The 25,174-nt window shown below is 36.9% G+C and overlaps 2 protein-coding genes across 2 annotated transcripts; both read left to right on the top strand.

Annotated features, from left to right (window-relative positions):
* The first annotated feature begins 1,718 nt into the window (after window positions 1–1,718).
* On the top strand, window positions 1,719–4,505 carry LOC112187797 (protein sym-1). The gene is made up of 5 exons (XM_024326732.2): window positions 1,719–2,050; window positions 3,067–3,222; window positions 3,328–3,460; window positions 3,562–3,601; window positions 4,122–4,505. Exons 1-5 carry the CDS (start codon window positions 1,781–1,783, stop codon window positions 4,207–4,209), a joined length of 687 nt encoding a protein of 228 aa, XP_024182500.1. The 5' UTR covers window positions 1,719–1,780; the 3' UTR covers window positions 4,210–4,505.
* A 2,058-nt stretch (window positions 4,506–6,563) lies between these two features.
* Window positions 6,564–8,803, top strand: LOC112189523 (RING finger protein 44). The gene is made up of 3 exons (XM_024328866.2): window positions 6,564–7,065; window positions 7,684–7,748; window positions 8,284–8,803. The coding sequence occupies exons 1-3, from the start codon at window positions 6,760–6,762 to the stop codon at window positions 8,690–8,692; spliced, it is 780 nt and encodes a 259-aa protein (XP_024184634.1). The 5' UTR covers window positions 6,564–6,759; the 3' UTR covers window positions 8,693–8,803.
* Window positions 8,804–25,174: the final 16,371 nt, after the last annotated feature.

The following is a 25,174-nucleotide window of genomic DNA, read 5'->3' as shown; positions in this document are numbered from 1 at the left end:
CACATCTCTTCCAACAACAGGTGTTCCACCCAACACACATGAACTCGGTGGCCTTAGCCATTCCTTACTAGTAGATATTGTCCCAATATAAGTCAAACCAAGCTTGTCTTTCCGTTCAGATATGTCTTGTAACTGATCAGTAATAAGCTTTATCTTGGAGTTAAAATTGAAGCTAAATCTAATTTTAGGAATGAAGCCTCGTACCTTGCTCATGGTAGCCCCATATTGCTGCTCCTTGACTTTGCGGTGTATCATCTCAGTGGAAAACTCATCCAAAACATCTTCCACATCATAAGCCAGGTCTTTCAGATCATCTAGCCACAGTTTCACTGCCTCGCTCGTCAGTTGCTTCTCTTCAGCATCATGCAGCACAGCTCCGATTGCAGCCAGCATGTCCTTCCATTTTTTCAGCTTCTTGTCAATACCCCCTTGTCGTGCAAAATTGAGGAAGTCATCCGTCAGCCTATTAAGCAGCACCTTAAGGAATGACGCCAGAAAGATCTCCACCACTGCCATGGTCTTTTTGTTGGAAAAAAGCAATGAAAATTGTTCCAAGATAAAAGCACTTGGGCAAGCAATAATCAAAGAAGTTCTGAGTTTTCTGTGAATGCTTGGAATATTAAGTAATTTCTAGTATTGGCTGTATGCAGAAAGTCAGAAGAGCTAGTTAGGTGGGTAAAGCATTAGAAAATATCATGGACAGCTGCAAGTGTGTTTAATAAAATGGATAGTCGTATATGTAAACAAACTACAAAAAACACGCTAATCTTTGAATTTTTTAAGTTTTTAAAATGTAATGATATTGATGCGTGAACAAATTCATTAAATTTTTCAGTGAGTACTTTAAATATAAATGATGGGATAGGTTAACTTCATTACTATAAAGTAAAAGATTAAGACCGAGTCAAAATTAAAAGCAAAGAGTTATATAAGGAGTATCTGATGAAGCAAGGAACTCGTCGCCAACCTAGAAGACAAGACACACAAGATGTGCAGCTCAGGACCAAGTCTGCCTCACCCTACCACATATCAGTTGGGACTTATTGGGACTTATTGCCAGGATAAAGTTATATCCCACAAACAAATAATAATAAAAGAAAACAAGAAAATTAAAGCTGTACCAATAATGACACAATGACCCACTTGGGCCCAAAAGCAAAGCCCAAACCCAAAAGTCCAAGGTAGCAAAGGTTCCATTTCATCAACCTAGACTAGGTTTGCAATTGCGCGCGCCACCACTCCACCACAGTTTTTAGTTTTTTTTTTTTTTTTGAAAAATAATTAAAATAAATAAATAAATAATAGTCTTGTTCATCTACTTCGTTGATTATTTGCTCAGTTGTGCTAAATTGTCGTTGGATTTTGCTCAATTGTGCTAAAATATCGTTAGATTAAAATCCAATAACAGAGAATAATAAGACCGTTGAAATTAATTTAATTGTATATTATTCCCATTATTAAATTTAAATCAAAAGACAGTTTTTTTTTTTTTTTTTTTGGAGAAATGAAAGTTTATTTACATGAGAAACAATTACAAGATATAAGTACGGAATTGTTTTGACAATCCAAAACCTAATATGCAAGTCAGAAAACAGTGAGTGTTTTGTTGGATAGAATTAAGCAATGAATATGATAAGTGGAACTCATAAATAACAGAAAAACAAAAGATAAAAAAGAAAAAGTGTGGCCGAAACCCACCCATTGGTTTACTGGTCTGGGCCCAAACGAAGACCAGGTTCAATATTAAACGGAAAACACAGGTATTTGTTCCATTTGGAGAATGCATGTTCTTGGAGGTGGAGGCCATGGCGGGTTTTGGGGTTGGGACTCTCTACCAAAGAAACCCAAACAACAAAGAAAGCGATTCGATTCCAAATCCTCCAATTCTGTCGAGGCAAACGGAGGACCCTGTTTCCGGTTCCCGTTAAAGCAAGCAGTGACGGCTGGCTCACTGGCCCTAACCGGAGACACAATTGCTCAGCTCAGAGACCGCTGGAGAAAGGCCAACACTTTAGACCAACAAAGCAGCGGCTCCACACCCACCTCTCAGGTTTCGTAACTTGTCTCGTTTTCGTTGTGTTGGGTTTGTTTTTGATTGGTTTCTGAGACAATGTAGAAAAAGTTGAGCTTAAAAAAGAAGAAGAAATGAAGACATGTAATGAGGTTTATATTCTGTTTTTTTATTGTTCTGTTTGTTTATGGTTGGGTAAGGAACAGTTCATTGAGACATTTTTCACATGCATAGGTTTGTAGCTGGGTTTTGTTATAGATAACTTTGTCAAGGTTGTTGCAAATGCTCATGTCTATGCTCAGTATGTGTGTACTATGTCAAATTGAGGAACTCGAATGTTGTTTCTGTTAAGTTGAATAAGTGCTGATGTCCAATTTTGGTATATGCATTCTGCTTGATTGCTGATAATACTTGCTTGGATGGGGAAAGGACAGTGAATATAAACTGTAGTTGGAATGAAAAGAATTGGTATTTGTCTTACCGGAAAAACGAAATATTTGTACTCGCGCTTTGCATATTGACAAATGTATAGGGCAAGTAAAGTATCCACAGAAGACGGTAATTGAATCAAGGCTCGTGTGATGCTGAGATGGATAGGTAGCTGGATACGAACGAGAAATTATTTAAGTGTAATCTATCACTTTGGATGGCACCATTAGACCACAACTTTCCAGCTTGAAGCTTGTCGTGTCATCATGGTGTCTTGGTTCTAGAGGGTGCAGTGATGAATTGCTCAAGGCTTAGTGGTTTAAATTTTGAATAAATTTGGCACTGGTATCTGTTTCTTGTAGATAAAAATATACATGTAAGAGAATTTATGGTGTGCTTCCTAATTGATATGGGCATTCCATCCTCAAGGCATGTTAACTATAGTGATGAATCAATTGTTCTAATCTTTTCCAATCCTAAGGCCCTTATAACTCCAGTCTAGTTTATTATTTTTACTTGTTATAGTTTATGTCTTTTATGTATAGATTGTTGTATCAATATTTTTCTTTTTTAAGTATTCTTGAGGCTCCTTTGAGTTTAATGTTTAACCAAAAGCGCTTCCTTAGGATGTTACTCAAGTTCTCTTATCAGACCACGATTGGCTTCGTGCACTTCGGATGACTTCCTATGGGTTTGTGTTGTACGGCCCTGGCTCATATGCTTGGTACCAGTATCTTGATCATGCTTTGCCAGAGAAAACAGTAGTGAACCTTTTGTTGAAGGTACAATTGTCGTTACATTTCATTATCAGTGTTGGGGTATTATGACTTTTAAGGACCTTGGACAAACCCCACAAAGAAGTGACCTTATTGCTTTTTTCGTGACAGGTTTTATTGAACCAAGTTGTGCTTGGTCCATCTGTGATTGCTGTTGTTTTTGCATGGAACAATTTATGGCAAGGGAAACTCTCACAGCTTCCAGATAAATACCGTAAAGATGCTCTTCCCACATTACTTTATGGTAAAAAGCACTTCCCATCATTATTTTTGTTCACTTGATCCTCCAATCAGAGTTCATGAACTGATTTCTTACAATTATGAGCACGATCATTTCTTATGCAGGATTTAGGTTCTGGATACCCGTCAGTCTATTAAACTTCTGGTACTTTCTCCTCTTGTTAGTTTGGTTTTCCTGCTTTTTCTCCCCTTCTAAATGGCATGAGAAATTTATGCATTGCTTCTGAGAGTTGTGACATAGTACATTATTGTGCTTCATCCTCTGCTCTCTTGTAATGGTTGAGGGTGACTTTAAAGAAAATCCATATTGATATATAGTAGAACCACATTAACATCCATTATCTCATTTTAGAGGGTAAGATACAAATGAAGAACAATGTGAATATATATGTATCTATCGATCTGTATATTATAGTTCTCATGTAAAACAAATAGGGTTGACTTGCCCAGAAGCTTTTCATTCTCAACATCGGGAAATCTAGTTAGTTATCTATATGACCCAATTAGACAGAGACAGATTGTATGCAGACACTTGTATTCCAGGAACTTACTCTTATAGAATTACAATTTTTAGTGCCAAAATTTAGTAGTTTTGACTTTTATGTGATAATATACACTAAATGCTATTGTAAACACAGTAATTTACTGTAAATGCCTCTGTGCAGGGTTGTACCTCTTCAAGCCCGTGTAGCTTTCATGTGTGTGGGTTCAATATTCTGGAACTTCTGCTTGTCTTCAACAATGAGCAAGTAAACATATGAGCATTCGTCGACATTTTATATCAGCAATCAGAACTTTGATTACAAGGTACCAGCAAATGTCCAGAAGAAATTGGTAGACTTCATGTGCAGAAGAAATTTCCAGAAGCAACTTCTTAATGCAGTTGGCGTCAACTTTAGAGATGATTGTAAAACCTTGGACCTAGTGAGCAGTGAATCAATTCTATTCTACTGGTCCAGAAAGAGTGCAGACTGATACTTTTCCTAATTTATCTGGTGATTACTTTTGGTCTTTCACATAATCAATTTTTCATGATATCATTTGCTCGACTTTAACCGAAGCATATACCAAGTTATAAGATAAAGCAGTAAACAGAATATTGTGCTGGTCCACAAGTGTCTGTTTGGGAAGGACTGGAATGAGTACAAGCAGAAAGATACTGATATTGCCAGTGGAATTGTTAATGACATGTTAATATGTCACCCCCTCAACAAATATTGGAGTACAAGATCATGTCTATTCTAAAATCACTGGCCCAAGTGCAACTTCTAGTGGACTGGAATCAGATACATAAACGTCACCCAGTACAACGAATCAGCCCATATACTGATTGGGTATATGACGTTCTCACTTCTGAAAAGCCAAATGCTAATTCCTAATTCTTCATCCTCAATCTTCAACGTTCCTAATTCCTCGTCCTCAATCTTCAACGTTCAATCGTTTTAAGCAATCCATCACTAATTCATCATTAGTCACCAATTCACCATTAACAATTCATCACTATCTCTTTCACTAGTCACCACCATATTGTTCCACCATCAAGCAGACAGAGGTCAAATTCATGTCTAGAGGCAAAAGACAGCTACTAAACCTCGACCAAGTACCTCTGGTTTTGATAATGGTTCTTCTACAATAACTAGTACTCCATCTGTGACACTGATAAAAGGTCCAATTGAAGCAGCAACGTATGCAACCCAGGAAGCTACTTCGAGTTAGCAACAACAAGCTCATGTAAGTGACGTTCCTCATGCTCCTTCCTCCTTTATTGTTTGTGTTTGCCCGTGATTTGTGACATGTTAGTAAATTATAATTCCAACATTATAAAGGTCTTGAGTTCGATTCTCACTGACATAGGAAAAAAAAAAAAAAACACACACACACATTCCTCATGCTCCTTCTGCTAGTTCAACTCTTAAACATAGTTGGATTTGAGAACATTTTAATATCTTGAGGATTATTATATTAACTAATAGAGGCAAGGTAGGAGTGGACAGTTCAAACATTGGAACATCCAGTATGCTTAGGCACGTTATGGGCCATTTGGTGACAGGTTCCTTTGTAATGTCACTAGTTTGAGAATAAAGTTATTGTTAATGTCACTAGTTTGAGAATAAAGTTATTGTTAATAATAATAATAATTTTGTCTGTTTGTACAGAGCTTTTGGCATTTCAAAAAGGTTATCTTGATGGTTACGGACTGGTTTTTCAAAGGGAATGAACCCTAATGAAGTAAGTGAAAGCTGAGCATCTAAAGAACGAGCAATATATTGTTGCCTCTTAGATGCCTCGGAAAAGTTTTTGGGGTGAACTGAAATATCACTAGGAATAAAGTTTAAAGCACTACTGGACTTTAGTTCCAGAGAAAAGCAGAATTGCAATATCAACGTACCATTTGAAATTTAGTATTTTAGTATTAAGTAAAGTAAACATTTCAAGTAACATACTTTTCGTTTCGTGAGTACTTGAAATGTTGCATATTCTTTCATTCGTAATTTATATGTGAATAGTGTTTACCTTAGCCCTTAATTATCTAATGTTACTCCTCTTTTTTCTCTTTTTTGAGTTACAAGTAGAGAGACACCAGTCATCAATGAGAGCTTTAGAGACTTCAGCAGGGGGCTGGATCCAGCTCCATAATCGACCTCTAAACCAATCGTGGAAAGGCCAGCCGCCACCATTGCCTTCTCTCTAAAAATATGATATATTGAACTGAAAGTCTTCAAAGCAGTTTTGTATTCTGATAATGTTTACAGCTTAGTGTTTCAGACTTTCAGCTCATCAACAACCTTATTCATTGTAGAGATTTACCAAATAACATGAAGTCTGCTGATTTGCTGCAACTTGTACTAATTAACGGATGATAATTGTTCACGCATGTACCGGTGAGTGACATTGTACGTAGTAGGCAAATCTGAATCGTAGAATGTGTTGGACCCTAGTCACATCCATCAGAGGAACAAGAAAAAGATATATAGATGTATGTATAAGCATCGATTCCTATCTTACTTTCCGTAAAATTTATGGATGTTTCATTCAATCCATTTGCCAAAGAATCTAGAGGATGGAGAAACATCGATCACATACTTCACCACTTTGCATCAGAATGAAAAAGTGTAGATGAGAATGTATAAAAGCTAAAGATGAAAAATGAGGAGTACGTATCCACAGAACAATTCATGCGTGAATGACCTTGGAGCAGAGGAAGGAATTATAAAGCTACAAAGTCTTAAAAATCCCAAAACCACAAGCATTGCATCTACTAGGGAGGTAACCAAAGTTTTGCGGATTTAATAGAACGAAGACATGATGAACAGAAGAACCAACTCTAACAGTTCAGCCACATTTAATCCGAGACTTGCCTACCCTCCTCCTTCTCTTCCTCCTCCTCCTCCGCCTCCTCCTCGTACCCATGATAATCCATATGACTACTTTTTTCCATCTTCTTCTCCACCTTCCCTTTCTTCTCCTCCTCCGCCCTCCCTTTCTTCTCCTCTTAACCATCTTACTCCATATGACTACTTTTTTTCAATTGATGATGATGATGTTAATGATCACTGGCATTTCGAGGAACCTGTTCAGCCCCTGTCAAATACCTTCCAAGTCACCCGAGTAAGTAAATACTCTCTCTCTCTCTCTCTCTCTCTCTCTCTCTCTCTCTCTCTCTCTCTCTCTATATATATATATAGGAATTTTCTCAGGTGCGGACGTCCGTACCGAATTTTCGGTACGGATTTCCTGTTTTCGACCACTTTCTTGCCACATTTTTACATCTTAACCGTTCATATTTTAGGTCCTAGTGTATAGATCATCTCTACAAAATTTCAGCCAATTTGGTAATCGTTAAGGCATCCAAAACTGCATTTTACACGAACGGACCGAATCTGTCGAACCGGAACCGTTCGTATTTATAATGGTAAATTGCAGTTTTGGATGCCTTAACGATCACCAAATTGGCTGAAATTTTTCATAGGTGATCTATACAGTAGGACCTAAAAACTGAACGGTTAAGATGTAAAAATGTGGCCGGAAAGTGGTCGAAAACAGGAAATCCGCACCGTCCGCTCGGTACGGACGTCCGCACCTGAGACGGACTGTATATATATATATATATATATATATATATATATATATATATATATCTTTCTCTTAAGAAGCTATGAATATATGTCTTAATTATCAAAGATGAAGAGATCGTACATTTTTTTCGTAACATTAACTGATCACCAGGTTACCAGAACAAGGAGGCCATTTGGGGGAGCGATAGGAGTAGCACAACCACCGGGCTTTGCAGGGTAATCTATATCCTCATAACTCTTTCTCACTCACATATCACTCGAACTGACTTGAATGCATATATAATCTCCATGAGTAACGTTTCGACTTTACTGATAGCAAAATTGCAAAGACTTAAATTAATAATATGCAATACTTTGTAAGTATTCAGAATAATCACTACTAAAAACTGCTCATATATACCACACTGAATTGTACACAGGGTGGGGTGGTTTTGGATTGCTAAAGCTAATTAATGAGGTATGTTTGTACTTATATATGCAGTGTATTGTTCACAGTACTAAATAGATCAAGTTGCTGCTTTTGGAATAGATGCATTGCCAAGTTTTCTAAGAACACCCTAGGAAACTATACCAGAATTGAGGTTTAAGCTTTATACTGTCTTCGATCTACTAATTAACGCATCTCGAACAGCCATTAAATTCGATAAAGACATCTGAAATTCTCGATGGGTAATATTATCTTGGTGAGATGGATGTACTCAACTGTTCATATTATTACTCGTTCATATTTTTGTTTTTCCCTCTCTTGCAGCTCACTAGCACCACCAGGTTCCCGAATTCATGCTTTGCTCCTCGACAATCCAAGGACTAGACAGATCATCAGCGGCCAATGGACTCTGGCAGCTCCTAGACAGGAAGCCGACTCCAGGTTGACCTATAATGAGCAAAAGAAGGCATTGCAGAAGCTCAGGAAGCAGATATACAATCCTTCACGGAGAATATCGCCAACGGTCAACTTGTATTATAGAGGTACTCCTGTTCAAGACAGTGGCATAGGAAGAAATGAGGGTAAGAGGTGTACCATTTGCTTGGAAGATTTTGAGCCTAAAGAAGAGGTTATGCTCACCCCATGTAACCATATGTTTCATGAGGAATGCATTGTGCCATGGGTCAAGAGCAACGGTCGGTGCCCGGTCTGTAGGTATGGGATAAGTGACTAATCACAAAGGAAACCTAGGTTTCCCTGTTGATCGAGTGATGTTATATGTATCATATTTATTGATTACCATATCGGTTGCCCTAAGTAATAAAGAGATTAAAACTTCTATTCAGGGATTTTTTTTCTGCGAAGTTTACTATCAAGAATCTTAAAATAAGGGAAGTGTATTCATTTAAGAGTCTATAAGATTTTTTAAAATCTTAATGTATTCAATTAAGATTTAGAATTATCCATTCAAATCTGCAGATATTCAAAAGTATACAGATTTTTAAGGATTTTATTAAATGCTGGATTTTTAAGGATTTTATAGTGTTTTTTATACATAACAAAACTAAAAAACAATCCAACCACTTCCTAAGAGATTTTGATGGATTTTTTCTCACTCAAAAAATGAAAAATTTCTTCACCAAAAAACAAAAAAAGCAGCTCTCAATAGGTGAAACTCATCCATTTTATCTTAGACCTATCTTCCCACTATCTTCCTCTGCCTCTACCTCTACTTTCATCTAATAATTTTTTTTTTTTATCACTATAGCTCTGGAAGCCTTACCTTCTAGCTAATTAAGTTCATTTTCAATTGTATTGTTAAGATGATACATACACACATGTTTCTTTTGTAAATTAGATATGAAATAAATTATGTCATCAGTTTACTACTTTATTTTTGTGCAACATTTTGGCTGATTAGTTTACTCTTATTATTCATATATCATTACACACAACATAAAGAATGGTAGATTGCCACACACACACACACTTACTTTTTTTGTCATTGATATATTATTATAGTTGGATCTATACATCCATTATTTTAAGAGAGGGTGATTCTAGTTGGACCACCAAATTTGATATTTAGACCTCCAACTTTTTTAAATTATTAATAGACTTTGTTAAGTTATATGAAAAGACAAATAAAGACAAAGAGAGAAAAATGGAAAGATAAATAAATAAATAAAAATACTCTTCTTATGTAATAACCGATAGTGGGATTACTGTGGATAAAGGAAAAGAGGAGCATGTTCCCGTGTTTTGAGCAATAAAGGGAAAAGCTGGGTGCTGCTATAGTGAGAAGTGTCGGTGGAAGGAACTGCAGTTCTCACCCTCTCTCTCTCTCGTCCGAAACCATCCAAGAACAGAGCATTTATTCTCCAAGCTTGTTCTCGCTCCACAGGCCATCGATCGACCCCAGACCACTTCCTATAGGTTCGCCTCGACCTTGCGCAGCTGCAGGTGGCAGCCTTGAACCGCAACACGGCCACCAGCGGCGGCGGGAAGCTCCGCCCGGTTTGAGCTCGTTTTGGTTCCAAGATTGATATCTCAAGCTACCGGTCACCAATCCTCACCAAACTTCATCCTCGAGATCACCTCAACCTCCTGAAACTCCCAGAAGTGTCCTTGCACGGCGGAGCTGCCTCTAACGGCGGCGGCAATCTTGTTTCGATTTGAGTTCGATTTTAGTCAACGCCTGTTTTCTCCTAGCTCCGGCCACCAAAACTTCCGATCCTTAGCTCTATGAACTCGCCTCAACCTGCTGATCATCATACCGGAAGGATCGCATCTGAAGTGACCGGTTTCACGTTCGTCGGAGCTCGACCGGTTTTCGATCCGAAACCAAAACCTTTCGATCGTGATATCTCGAGCTGTAGTGCATCGTTTTGATTTATTCTTGAACCAGTGAGTTCACCTTGATGTTCTTAACAACTCACCAGAAGGAATAGAGGCCTGAAATTGAAGTTTTTACGTCGAAATCTTGGCTCGCCGGTTTCTGCATTTCTTCGCCGGTTTCTGGAAAATTTCCGGCCACCTTCAACTGTTCTAGGTAATTTTCGACCACTTCCGTTCAATTTCAGACTTCATGCTAGTTAGGAAAATTGTTGGGCTTGATGAGATGAAGAGGAGCAGCCTGGCCCCGACACCATTGGCGGTGGTCGGCGGCGGCTCTGTCCAAACTCCGGCGGCCCTTTTCCGGCCACCTCCGGGGGTCAAAAATGTGATTTCTTTACATTTTTAGATTCTACGTTTCGATACGATCGTTTGCTTAAGTAATTCATAATTTTTGGGTAACGTATGATTTAGTTATGAATTTGACGATTTCGATCGATTTCGATCGTTCGATTTGTGATCTGTGAAGATCAGACCGTCAGATGGACTTGTAATTTTAATATGTTTATCGTATGACTGTACCGATGACTTTGTGTGGTCACGGGCGAAGATCCGACCGTTGGATCTTCGTATAATTGTGAAATGGTGTTTTGGAAGGCGATTCGTGAGAATCTGACCGTCGGATTTTCATATAAATCTGTGGAGATGTTATTAAAGGCGATTCAGGAAGATCCGACCGTTGGATCTTCGTAATAATTTTGGAGGATGATCCTAATGGCGATCCGTGAGGATCCGACCGTTGGATCATCATATAATTTCGATCCGACCATTGGATCGTTTTTATTTTAGAATCCGACCGTTGGATTTCCATGTACGTGTGGTTTATGAATGATTCCTAAGTTAAGATCGTGTTTGATTAGGTGATTGACGGTTTTTACTGGGCGAGCGAGTTTGGTGTGATTGTGTTATTTTGAAGACGCAGCGGGATTATCGAGGTGAGTAAATCGCACATGGTTCAATTACGAACCGAAATTCGGTGATTTTATTCAATTATGAAATTGTGGAAATTGTTTTATGAAAATAAATATTTGTTTTAAATTATATGGACTTGTTTGACTCCGGTCCATAGGTAAGTAAAATGATTTATTTATAAAAATGAATTTTTGTTTTAATGCATGTGAACTATGGTGGTGTTAGTAATCATTCCTGAGGGAATGGTTTGGTATATAATATTTATGTGGAATAAATATTGGATGGTGTGATATTGAATGAAGTATTGATATGGTTAAATGAGTTATGATTCGAGCATTACTCTTGTGAAGATATAAATTATCTTATAAGTTGAGTTGAGTATGAGAATGAGTATTTGAGTAAAGTGTGATAGTTGAGTTGAGTATGAGAATGAGTATTTGAGTAAAGTGTGATAGTTGAGTCGTTGAGATGAGATAAATGAGGAGTTGAGAGAATTGAGGCAAATATTATCGTAAAGGTGAACCTTGGCCAAGGTGACACATTACGATTCAGTTAGAGCTCTAGTCTGTCTGCCTTTGTACTGCATGGGGGATAACCTCGAGTTATCGTATGCCCATTGAGTACACTATACTGCATGGGGGATAACCTCGAGTTATCGTATGCCCATTGAGTACACTATACTGCTAGGGGGATAACGTGAGTTATCGTATGCCTTGGAGTATAATTATACCGCATGGGGGATTAAAATAAAAATCGCATGCCCATGAGTATACATTTGTGTTTTAGAGAGAGAACGTGTAGTCGTGTTGTAGTGGTCATTGTGAGGCGTGAGTTGATTGATGTTTGAAGTGACGTTGTGCACTTCAATTATAATGCAAAAGAAAGAAAATGCTTGAGTTAATTTTATGCCTGAGTTGATTTTGTCACTTTAAATCGTGCAATCCTTTCGTTTACTCATACGGGCTGTCAAGCTCACCGGGTTTGTATTGTTGCAATCCCGGTACACTATTTCAACGGTGTAGCGGGAAATCCTGCAGGTCAGGAGAACCAAGACGGTGATCGGGCTGCTTAGAGTGGTAGCACTTGAGTTACAACATTTTGTGAGGTTGTTATGCTCATTGAGCTTACATGTAATTTTGGGGAGAGTGTGTTGTAATATTAAACTCTGGAGGATTTGGTTTATGTATTAATGAGTGAGGCGAGGTGTGTTTATTTGTGAGAAAAAAATTCAGGACGTTTAATTGTATTTGTTATTATTCATGTTTCGGATTTGAATTTCTTATTCAAAATTCGGGGCGTGACATCTTACCTCCTCCGACTAAATATAACATTCAATCAAATTATTTTTTTTTCCCCAAAATTTTCTTATATTGCCTATATAGTTTTATAATTTACCTAGAACAATTAAGTAAAAATAATAATTTCTATACATGGCCTATCATTTAATACAAAAGTAAATTCAAAACAATCTGATTTGGAATTTTCTTAAACTAAATTATTTGAATATTATGATATAGTTATTATTTGATCTTCCAACTCAAAACCCTTGAAATTCTTCTTTTAGCAAATTCAAAAGGATTCCAATAACATATCAAGATTGAGAACCAACCCTCTGATTAATTTTGGTGGATGAGAGACCTATTCATAAGAAAACAATATCATGTGATTTTGATTTATTATTCTTCTCATAGTTGAAGATGGATAATAAAAACGAGAGTAACAGATTATTGTATCTCATGTTCAAGGGCGTTTTGGTAAAAATAAGGAGATCTAATTAACTTTTTAAGTATTCAAAAAAGTACATTAGAGGTGTACTAAGTAAAGGAGGTCCAAATATAAAATTTTGAGGTCTAACTAGAACCACTCTTATTTAAAAGAAGGAAAAAAAATAACCTACCAAAAATTTCATAAGAACTTGTAAAATCAACATGAATACCAATAAATCAATCAATTAGAATCAATCAGAGTCCATATAGAATTTAAACAATCCGTGGATTAAGTAAATCGATGGATTATAAAAACTCAAACAAAATCTTTTAAAATCTGAATTGAATACACCCCGCTAAGTTTTTTATGAGATCGAGCCAACTGCCTCAGCTAAGGAAGTGAATCAAGTTTGTACAATAAAAGAAAGAAAGCAAGTTATTCATGCACCAAGTTCATCTATATTATTTTCTCTTCATGCACCAAGTTATTCATGTTGTAAATTTCATCTATATTATTTTCTCTTCATGCACCAAGTTATTCGTCATTAAAAGAAAGAAAGCAAGGAACAAGTTTTCAAATAATTGACCCTCATCTAAGAGCGGCTTTTTCTACTCATCGAGAATGCTCTCTAGGGTTAGGGTTCGCGTTCAGTATCTTCCAAGTATCGATCGTTCTTGCTTGGAACTGTCGGGGCATCAACAACGACACCGCCGTTCAAGCGCTACAGCGCCTTATTCAACAAAAGAAACCTTCTTTTGTTTTTCTCAGTGAAACCAAAGTCCACGACCCAGATTATGTGAATGCCTTGCGGCGTCGGATTTGTTAGAAACATTATGCTTAAGCAATCACAAATATATAATTTAGAACCTATACTAGATCAAATCATGTATGTTCAAAAAACTGAATTCTGTTCCAACAGTGTTTGGAAATCTCCTTGAGTTAAATCCAAGTGAGAAGAAATCTCCTTGAGGAAGATTCAAGTGAGGTGAAATCTCCTCTAGACAGATCTTGGAGAGGTAATATCCCCTTGAGATGGATCCAAGTGAGGAACAAAATCCTTAACGGATCCCTTTGAGACAGATCTAATCCTCTTCAATGGAAACTGATTTCCATTCAAACTCTAACACTGAATGTAAGTATGAAATAGGGATTGAAAACAACATATCAATCCTGAACCTGCAGAAAACAAGAACACAAGATTATGAACCCAGAAAACTTACTCGATGCACTCTCACTGTCCATGATAGCCTTCTCCTGATTTCACCCTTATGTTCTTTTAGTATATGGGACTAACAACAAGAACAACTCGTGCATCAGAAGGGACCAATCTGACATATACATATAGCAATGCAGCAAATCAGTTTCATCCATAAAGAAACTGATTTCATTGCTTAACTGCCTATTTAACTGCTCTGCAACTGTATTTCTATTTTGAATTCAAAATAATATATATAAGCTTATCCATAAGTCAAGATTAATTGACAGCTTATACACCTATTGTTTAAACTCTGATCAAATTACATATTTATATGAATATATGTACACTCGCATATCAGTGTATGAACTCTAAGCAATGTCCAGTTCCATATGTAAGCCATGTCATAGCTTACAATCTCCCACTGAACTTGACATTGCCTCAAAATCATATATGACAATCATACATTATATACATATTAATTGATCTACTAAAGTGTGCACTGTGAGTTTAAACACTTAAGTGATTCAAATTCAATTGATTAATAATTCTGTCAATTATGTCTGCTTCAAGAAACCTAAGAACAACATGGTGAATGAGGATAGACACCAGTGTTCCAAGATCACCTTGTAACAGACTATAATCACATGAATTTCACCCATAGCAGTATAAGCATACTTGTGTTATAAATGCATTTAATCACATGTATGCTTGAAGTCCTACCGAAATTTCTAAATTAATAGAATTGGCAACCAAATTATATTTCACACTACTTAATATTGTCAATCTGCAAGATTTGCTATTCATTGATAGCCAACTGAATTTGTACAACTTGAGTATGCAAAAAGACAATAAGGTGAAATTGCAAAAATGTAGATGAACTTTACTGACCAATTTACTGCAGAACAATGAAAACCACTCTATGCCATAATAAGTAAGGATGACGAATATCCAACTAGCCTTGTATAGGACATATTTTCCATGCTTTTCTTCGGTAATGCATTCTTGGGGTACTAATCTTTATGAGACTCATCTCCCTTGGAAATTGTTGACTCTCCTTTTGTTTCCTTCAACAAACAAATATTGCTGCTAGAAGATAACATATGATCATCAACATATAGGATCGAAAAATAAAGTTTCTCCCACTGGTCTTAGTGATCATCTTCTACAAAACCTTCAAGCTGCTGCATTTAAATCTCTGCATTTTTCATTATTCATATAATGCATTGCTTCTATAACTGAAATAGGATCATTCTCTTCTTCTAAATCAGTCACCATGACGATCAGATACATGTAATTATCATCTGATGTGGCTGGTTTTCTTGCTCTTACGGATTTTCTCAAGATTATAGCTTGTGATGCTTCTGCAATTTCTATGGTTTATATTAACACTGTACCACCTGCAATCTGCTCATTTTGTACATTTGTGCCAGTAATGACATTATCCATAATTGAATCATGTTGTGTTGCACACTTGGATTTTTCTCCTTTGTCTAGGATTGATATATTGCTGCATTCCTAATCTGAAACTGATATATTGTTGTCTTGATAGATAAATCACTTATCCATTTCATTAGCTACTTGTGATGAGTCTGCATCTCTTTCTGAACCACCTGCTGCTATATTTCTAGAATCAGCCATTCCATAAACATGTATAGTCCCAACCTCCTCTCCTGTAACATACTCCTTAATCTCATTAACTTTACTTCTTGCTGCCTAGCCAAGTACTTTTGTGTCACTGCTTATCATATATCCAACTACTTTGGATTCTTCAACATTGATGACTTTGATGACTTTGTTATATATATGATTGTTGTTGCTTATCAATATATGTATTTATATGCATATACACAAAATCGAGACAATTTGCAAACCTGTTATGACTTGTAAGAATGTTGATCTTTGTCTTGATGATGTAGTTGATCCAACTTTTCTCCATGTGTTCTTGCAATGCACGAATTTCTTCTGATGTATGAAGACCATGCTTGTAAATCTAATTTCCAAACATCATTTTTGCAATTTCTGATACTTAAAATCTCCTTAGCTGCCCTTTTATTGAGGCTTTCAGCAGCTAACCATTCCTCTCTAGCCTTGATTGAGTGTTGTTGAGCAGAATAATGGTCACCTCTTACAAAGACATTAGTGGCAGCTTTCGAATGCTAAGACGCTGACCTCATCATCCGTAATGCATCTGTTCGTATCCTCAAGTAAACATCATCCTCTTCCTACATAGGTTTGATGGGTACAGGCTCCAAAATCCCAGTAGTTAGTTTCATATCTCTAGCACCATTAGAAAGCTTTAGTCTATATAAATCATTATTCATTGCAGCCATAATATCCTCCACCAAAATGTAATCAGCCTAGGAGTAATTTGATCCTCTTCATGTAATATCTCTTGTAGAATTTCCATCTAATAAGGATCTTTTACCATCCCTATTATCTGTCATGATAGTCTTTAATGCTAATGGCTGGGAGGATGGCTCAATTTGTTTTGCTTGGTCAGTTGCTCCATGAACATCTATCGTATTGCAACTTTCTGCTCTATTTTCTTTGTGCAACTTCAGTATCTATCAATCTTTCAGAACTTTTTCCCTCTCTATTTTCATCAATGAATTTAACCACCAATTCAAAAGCCAAAATAGTATGTATATTCCTCAACTTCTTTTCCAAAATCCAAAATGTCAAGAACAAGTACAGAAATCCAACACCGCCATTGAAAATGGTCGAGACTATTTGCTAACTTCAAAAGCCTAGATAACTTGCTGGAACATAAACTCTTTTTGAGGACTTTCATATACATACTGAGCAAGAGCACCACAAGAAGAATTATGTCTAGGAAATTATCAATGCATGATTAATGCATGAAGAAGGAGGAGTCAGAAAATCAAAAGCTGGAACTCTCACAGATTTCCCATATAATCTGGTCCATAAATCCTTCATTATCCTTTTCAGTTACTCTAGACCTCTAGTGCTTTTCTTACTCAAACTTTAGACCCATCCAAAAGGTGTACCCTTCCCTTTTTATAATGAACTCCACCAACATTGCCTCGTCTGTTGAAGTTGAAGAACTGGATTAATTCATTTTGATGCATCTCCTTGCTTCTATTTGCTGCCAGTTCTCAGATGGATTTCCTTCAGGACATGATCATAATCTTGTGCTCCCAAGTTCAACTCAATGTTCCTCTACCATTTTCTGAAATTTGAGTCATCATGTAGTTCAACCTGATTGATGCTCAAAGGAAAATGAATAGATATATATGAAATTGATCAGTAAAATCATTCTAGTTTATCATAACACTAGAATTGTCTATATGTCCCAAATAAAATGAAAATTCATGACTTGAACATTCATTTCACACCAAATGCATATGTTCAGAAAATAGAACTCAACCATTTTCAAGATTTTGACATCCTTTGGGGTGTACTAATCTCTAATGATATCTGAATGTTCAATTTTCATCATATACAAAATCAAGAACCAAATGTTTGATACCAGACTTCTTTGGAAATAATGATCAAATTAAATTTTAAGTTGCTTGATTTTATTGTTGAAAACCAAACAAGACAATTAATCTCCTTTACACTAAGCCATTTTGACAGCATTTAGCATCTAAGAAGATTTAATTGACTTTATATCAACAATGTGATCATGACCAATCTGAAAGCCATTTACTGAAATATGTATGTATATATGCAGAAAATGAACTCTTCTATTTTCGAGATTTGACATCCTTTGTGGAGTATTATTCTCTAATAGTTCTAAATGCTCATTCACCTAATATATACAAGATTATGAAACCAAATGTTTGATGCAGAATTTCTTTGGAAATTAGGACCAAATTCAATTTTAAGTTTCATAATCTCTTTTCTGATGAAATTGAAGACAGTTTCATTGCTATCTATATAAGACTATTTTGATAGCATTTTCATATGCAAAATGCAACTGAATTCATTCTATATATTTCATCAGTTTTGTTGATCCTTTAGGATATTCATATATGAGGCCACTTTGACAGTACACCACATATGAAGTTTTCAAAATCAATATTAGAAACCTTAAACATGCATATCCATCATTTAGCATTTCAAAATAACATGGATAACATAAATATGCATTGAGATGAATACAATGTAATCTTCATATGAAATAGAGATCCTCTTTGAATCAAAAGTGCTATAAGAGTCTACCTTTGGCTAAACTTAATAAGCTGATATCAGAAAATTTCTGTGACTGACTCCTGACTTTAGAAAATCATAACTAATCCCAGAAAATTCCGTTTTGGGTGATTCCAGTTCCAAATGACTCTTTAAGATGTCTACTAAAACTCTTTAGTATAAACTGACCTCAAATTCCCAGTAGATCAATACAGTTTTGTAAAAGAAAGCGACTGGGTTGAAATTCCAGAAAATCTGAAAATGGCTAAAATCTCTTTCTTTGGCCAAAAGCCTTTTCACCGCACAAGAAAGGCATTGTGATTTCTAAGCAATGTTCTAAGGCTATTGCTCAGATTGAAAGCACATCAATTAAACAAGTAAACAATCACATGTCCCCATGATATAATGCTCAATCTGTAATGTATGAATGACAAAGCCAAATTTGTTCTTGTTGCTGACCATTAAAATAACAATTATCTCTAACCATGTAAACACTTGGACATATATAGCAATTGAGATAATTAAAATAGCAACAACATTTGTCAAGATCTGTCATGCAAATCATGCATATACAATTGATTATGAATTTTGGTTAATTATGAGTATGCCATTACACAGATCAACACATGCTAGATAATTAAGATGACTATGCCAAATATACGATTGTAAATCAACAGTAACATGAATCAAGGCCAAAACACAATCTGCAGCAAATTAAATATTAAAACCAGAAAACAAAACTGATAAGTGTATGTGATACTAACACGATGTAGTTCCAGAATCCGTTGATGCTTCTCCAAGATCCACTCATCAATTATAATCCAAGTAATTAATACATCAACACATACTAATTAATTTAGCCACACACTAACAATGTAAGCAGCATACATTAATATCAATAACCAAATAAAATTACAGTTTCACTATAATACCTCAAGGGAACTCACCAAATCGAAAACTAATATTTAGGATAGGTATCTTATCTGCTCATAAAGTAAGGCCTGGATCAACACCAACTTGGTAGAAGGCTCTATTTGATGATCAATAGAAGTGATAGAGGTTGGTGATTGCCTTAATTGCTCTCTGGTCGTTTTCTCCTCCTCTCACTAAATGAGGGTAATGGATACTAAATTTGGGAGAACCCAATTTTATTTACATCAATCCAGAGCAAAATGGATTTGCAAAGGTGAGAGCATGCATGTGTGGATAGATGCATCAGATATGCAATATACATGTAGATAACTGTATGCGGATTATATGAACAAAAAATTCCCAGAATTCACAATTGTAATGCAGTTAGTTTCTTCAACATGTAATTGATCTATGTATGGTTGCTCTAATACCAATTGTTAGAAACATTATGCTTAAGCAATCACAAATATATAATTTAGAACCTATACTAGATCAAATCATGTATGTTCAAAAAACTGAATTCTGTTCCAACAGTGTTTGGAAATCTCCTTGAGTTAAATCCAAGTGAGAAGAAATCTCCTTGAGGAAGATTCAAGTGAGGTGAAATCTCCTCTAGACAGATCTTGGAGAGGTAATATCCCCTTGAGATGGATCCAAGTGAGGAACAAAATCCTTAACGGATCCCTTTGAGACAGATCTAATCCTCTTCAATGGAAACTGATTTCCATTCAAACTCTAACACTGAATGTAAGTATGAAATAGGGATTGAAAACAACATATCAATCCTGAACCTGCAGAAAACAAGAACACAAGATTATGAACCCAGAAAACTTACTCGATGCACTCTCACTGTCCATGATAGCCTTCTCCTGATTTCACCCTTATGTTCTTTTAGTATATGGGACTAACAACAAGAACAACTCGTGCATCAGAAGGGACCAATCTGACATATACATATAGCAATGCAGCAAATCAGTTTCATCCATAAAGAAACTGATTTCATTGCTTAACTGCCTATTTAACTGCTCTGTAACTGTATTTCTATTTTGAATTCAAAATAATATATATAAGCTTATCCATAAGTCAAGATTAATTGACAGCTTATACACCTATTGTTTAAACTCTGATCAAATTACATATTTATATGAATATATGTACACTCGCATATCAGTGTATGAACTCTAAGCAATGTCCAGTTCCATATGTAAGCCATGTCATAGCTTACAGGATTGGGTTGTTGAACTGTGAGGCCATGTTCTCTTGCGGTCAGTCAGGAGGTCTTGCTATGTTTTGGGTGGATGGCCTTGACGTCAAATTCAAGATGAAGTCAATGAATCATATCGATCTGGAGATACATTCAACTGATGGCACTGGTCTGCAATGGAGATTAACAGGGTTCTATGGTCACCCTACCACGTCGGAAAACCATCGTACATGGGGTTTGCTACGGAGTTCAAGAGATGCCTCTGATATTCCATGGGTGGTGGTGGGGGATTTTAATGAAATCTTTCATGCCAGTGAGAAAGAAGGGGGAGAGAATCGTAGTGAAGGGCAAATGTAGCTCTTCAGGGACACGTTGTCATTTTGTGATTTGGTGGACTTGGGTTCTTATGGTGCCCCGTTCACATGGAAAGGGCCTGGCATGCGAAGTCGTTTGGATCGAGCAGTAGCATCCCTGACTTGGATTGATATGTTCATGGAAGCTAGGGTTACCAACCTACCTCCTATCCATGGTGATCATGTTCCTATTCTAATAGAGGTGTACTCCACGCCGACTCAGGTTCCATGGCTGAGTTGTCAGAAGCAATTCTGGTTTGAGAGTTTTTTGGTGCAGCATGATGATTGTTTAGCAGCGGTCAACAATGGGTGGCAAGTCCCCGTTCAGGGTTTTCTGATGTTCAAGGTGGTGAAGAAAATTACGAATACTAAGTTTGCCCTTAATGCCCGGCAGCATACCAAATTTGGGAATAGAGGTAGAGAGATTAAGGTAATCCATGGTAGACTGCAGCAGCTTCTTGAACTCCATATTTCAGTTTCCAATCAAGATGAAAGCCTTAGTTTGTCCATTAAATTGGACAAGTTACTGAATGAAGAGAATGCGTATTGGAAGCAACGCTCAAAAGTCATCTAGTTACAGGATGGTGATAGAAATACAAAGTTTTTCACAAGAAGGCTTCAAATAGAAGGGCCAAGAATAGGCTGACAGGGCTCTTCGATCAGCAAGGTGTTTGGCAATCATCAGAGAGTGGGATGGAGGGAGTTGTTTTGGAGTATTTTTTGAGAATGTTCCAAACTGCTAATATTGACTTCTCTCAGATGCAGTCCAAGGTTGAGTTGATCTAGCCAAAGGTCATAGCTGTTATGAATGCAGAGTTGTGTGCAGACTATATGGTGACATAGATTAGGGAGGCTCTATTCCAAATGTACCCCACTAAAGCTCCGGGTCCAAATGGTATTCCATCATTATTCTTTCAACAGTATTGGGAAGTCATTGGTCATGATGTGGTTGAGGCTGTTCAACACTATGCAATGTTCGTCCAAAGGTTGCAAATCCAGTTTAAGTTTCTGATCGATCTTCGTCCTATTGCATTATGCAATGTTCTATACAAAATATGCTCTAAGGCTGTAGCTAACAGGCTTAAGAGAATTCTGCCTCTTTTGATTTCCCCTTATCAGAGTGCTTTTATTCCCGGTCGAATGATCACTGACAACACACTCATTGCCAAGGAGGTGTCTCATCATATTCATACTTGTATGTTAGCCGCTGAGGGAGTCATGTCTTTGAAATTGGATATGAATAAGGCGTATGATCATATGGAGTGGTGTTTTTTGGAAGCTCTGTTGTTACTGTTTGGATTTACTGAGTCCTAGGTCCGGATAATTATGTAGTGTATGGCCACGATACGTTATTCTTTTCTGATTAACGACAAACCGAGGGGTTATCTTATTCCCACTAGAGGCTTGCGTCAGGGTGATCCATTATCACCATACTTGTTTCTTTTATGTGTTGAAGTCTTCTCATCTTTATTGGAGAGGAAAGCTTCTCAGGGTTTACTACAGGGGGTGTAGATTGCCCCGAATGCACCGGTTGTCCATCATTTACTTTTTGCTGATGATAGTCTTCTTTTTGGGAAGGTGTCTGTTGAGGAGTGTACTCATATACTGTTTTGAGTAACTATGAATTGCATTGGGTCAACAAGTGAATTTTTCAAAGAGCAGTGTAGTTTTCAGGAAGAAGGTGCCAGCAGAACTGTAGGTGCAATTAGCTTCTCTGTTGGGGGTTGTCATTGTTCCTAAGCATGATAAATACTTGGGGCTACCCACCTATGTTGGTAGGAATAAAACTACCACTTTTCCGTATATCAAAGAGAGCCTCAGTAAGAAGCTTGAAGGCTGGCAAGGTAAACTTCTCAGCGGTGCAGGGAAGGATCTTCTAATCAGAGTGGTTGCACAAGCTCTACCTTCATATTCGATGAGTTGCTTTCTTCTTCCAAAAAACTTTTGTGCATCGTTACACCAAATGTGTGCTAAGTTTTGGTGGGGTTGTAAGAAAGACAATCATAAAATTCATTGGATGTCTTGGGAGTGACTCTGTCAACCAAAAGAGTCGGGTGGTATGGGTTTTAGGGATCTCTATGCCCATAATCTTGCTTTACTTGCGAAGCAAGGGTGGAAGTTAGTATTCTCCGAATTCTTTACTTGCTCGATTATATAGAGCAAAATATTTTGCCACTGGTGATTTTTGGACAGCTACTTTGAGTGGGTCTCCATCTTCTTTTTGGAAAGACATTATTGCAGCACGGGCAGTGTTATTAAGCGGCATCAGATGGCAGGTAGGGGATGGGGCTACTATTCGCATCTAGGATGACCCTTGGTTACCTAGACCTTCATCTTTCAAGCCTATTGTTCGGCCTATTGCTGGACCGAATTTTGTGAAGGATCTATTTGGGGACAATGGTAGCTGGAATAAGGAGTTGGTTTTAAGTCTATTTGATGTAGCTGATGCTAATTTAATTCTGAGTTTTCCTCTAAGTTGTAGACCTATACCAGATAGAATTATTTGGCACTATGATGGTAAAAGAATCTTTACTACACAGACTGCTTATCAACTGGCTTTTAGTCAGATGTACGTGAGGGCTTCTTCTTCCTTACCTGATGATCACACATCTATTTGGAAGAAAATCTGGTCGGCTAATGTGTTGGGTAAGATCAAAGTTCATATATGGAGGGTGGCATCTTATATACTTCCCACAGTTTCTCAATTACATGGTAAGCATGTTTTCCTTGAGAATGGCTGCTTCTTTTGTAATGATAGTGATGAATCCATTGAGCATGTCTGCCGGGATTGCTGGTTTGTTTGGGATGTGCTTTCTATGTTTGCAGAGTTTAGTGGCATTACCTCTATTCAACTTGTCCATTCTTCCATAATGGATTGGTTTGAGTTGTGTTTGGGGATGCTAAGTGGTGAGCAATTTAATTTGCTGCTCACTTACTTGTGGTTTTTATGGAAAGAACACAATGGCAGGGTATGGGTTGGTAAAGGCATGACGCCGACACAATTGCAGGCCAAGTGCGTGCGCATATATTGCTTGCATGTTCAGTGCGGCCACAAGCTAGACAGGGATGCTCCAGGCCTCTCAAACCTTGGACTCCCCCTCCTATTGGATGGTTGAAAATCAACCTTGATGGTGGCTTTCAGAAGAGTACCAACAAGGGTGGTATTGGGTTCATTGTAAGGGATCATTTAGGGATTGTTTTGGGAGGTATGTGTCGCACAATTGACTACGCTGAGGCGTCGGACGTGGTTGAGGCCATGGCAGGCCGTGCAACAGTTCAATATGCAATGGAGCACGGGCTGGAACTGGTTAACTCATTGCTTTCTGTTGATGATGATCTCTCTAGTCTTGGTACTATAGTCGGGGACATTGTGTTTCTCAAATAATATATTCCTTCTTCATCTTTTGTTCACTGTTATAGAGAAGCTAATTAAAAGCCCATAGGCTAGCTAGTTTAGCTCTAAACTCCGATCTAGATCTTGTATGGCAGGGGCCTGTCACTGTAGCTATCAGTAGCGCTGTAGCTACTCCATGTATGAACTAGTTCCTTCATATATAAAATTGACGTCTTCCCCCTCAAAAAAAAGTTATTTGTCATTTTTCTTTTTCTCAATTTAGTGCTCAATTAAATCATATTTACTAATTTTGAGAAATTTGGTTACTAATCTTAAATCGATTCTTGAATTAAAGTGGTTACAATAATTTTGAGAAATTTGGGAAAGTGTTTTGGCCAATGAAAATTAGCCTCAAGCTATTATGTGAAAGTTATACTTATGGCATTCATTTTTGTTCACTTAGATTTATTTGACATGATCATAAGTTGCAATTTTGTATAGTTACGTGGAAAGTTGTTCTTTTGGGGGTTTTATGTGCATGGTGTAGTTAGAAATGTTGATAAGGAGGGTCAAACCTAAATACATTTTTAAACTATAGAAAAATTATCTATTTATATAAAGCTTTGAATAGTCATATAAATTATCGATTAGTAATAAAGAGATGATATGCTAAAAGAAAGTGCGCTTAGACTTTGAAACTTCTAGAAATTACTTAACCAATAATTTGATTTGCTGATTGATTCATGTACTAAGAAAAAAAAAATTAAAAATTGTATTATTTGTTTAAGTATATTGGTATTGAGAGAGATTGATGAGAGAAGTGTGTTTCATTATAGAGAATAGGAGCCCTATATATAGGGATTACAAAGTGCATAATCTAATGTTACAAGGAATACCAATCCGTGTAGGATTGGGAAATCTAGAACCTTCTCTCCTATTCCTATTCCTAGTTTGATAAGGCACACTAAACTTGATTTTCCTTCAACACTCCCCCTTGTGCCGCTCAAACTTGGTGGTGACGCTTCATCCGTTGCCTCGTTAAAAACCTT

This window comes from Rosa chinensis, chromosome 2 (assembly GCF_002994745.2).
Source record: "Rosa chinensis cultivar Old Blush chromosome 2, RchiOBHm-V2, whole genome shotgun sequence".
Classification (NCBI taxonomy): domain Eukaryota; kingdom Viridiplantae; phylum Streptophyta; class Magnoliopsida; order Rosales; family Rosaceae; genus Rosa; species Rosa chinensis.
The sequence above is the reverse complement of the archived record's forward strand: the minus strand, read 5'-3'. Positions and strand labels throughout refer to the sequence as shown.

Excerpts from the sequence above, each read along its gene's own strand:
- LOC112187797 (XM_024326732.2), top strand. The coding sequence starts at position 1,781 with ATGCATGTTCTTGGAGGTGGAGGCCATGGCGGGTTTTGGGGTTGGGAC. Across the intron at positions 3,223-3,327 it reads TAGTGAACCTTTTGTTGAAG|GTTTTATTGAACCAAGTTGT; the intron begins GTACAATTGTCG and ends TTTTCGTGACAG. Across the intron at positions 3,602-4,121 it reads GTCAGTCTATTAAACTTCTG|GGTTGTACCTCTTCAAGCCC; the intron begins GTACTTTCTCCT and ends GCCTCTGTGCAG.
- LOC112189523 (XM_024328866.2), top strand. The coding sequence starts at position 6,760 with ATGATGAACAGAAGAACCAACTCTAACAGTTCAGCCACATTTAATCCG. Across the intron at positions 7,066-7,683 it reads ATACCTTCCAAGTCACCCGA|GTTACCAGAACAAGGAGGCC; the intron begins GTAAGTAAATAC and ends ACTGATCACCAG. Across the intron at positions 7,749-8,283 it reads CAACCACCGGGCTTTGCAGG|CTCACTAGCACCACCAGGTT; the intron begins GTAATCTATATC and ends CCTCTCTTGCAG.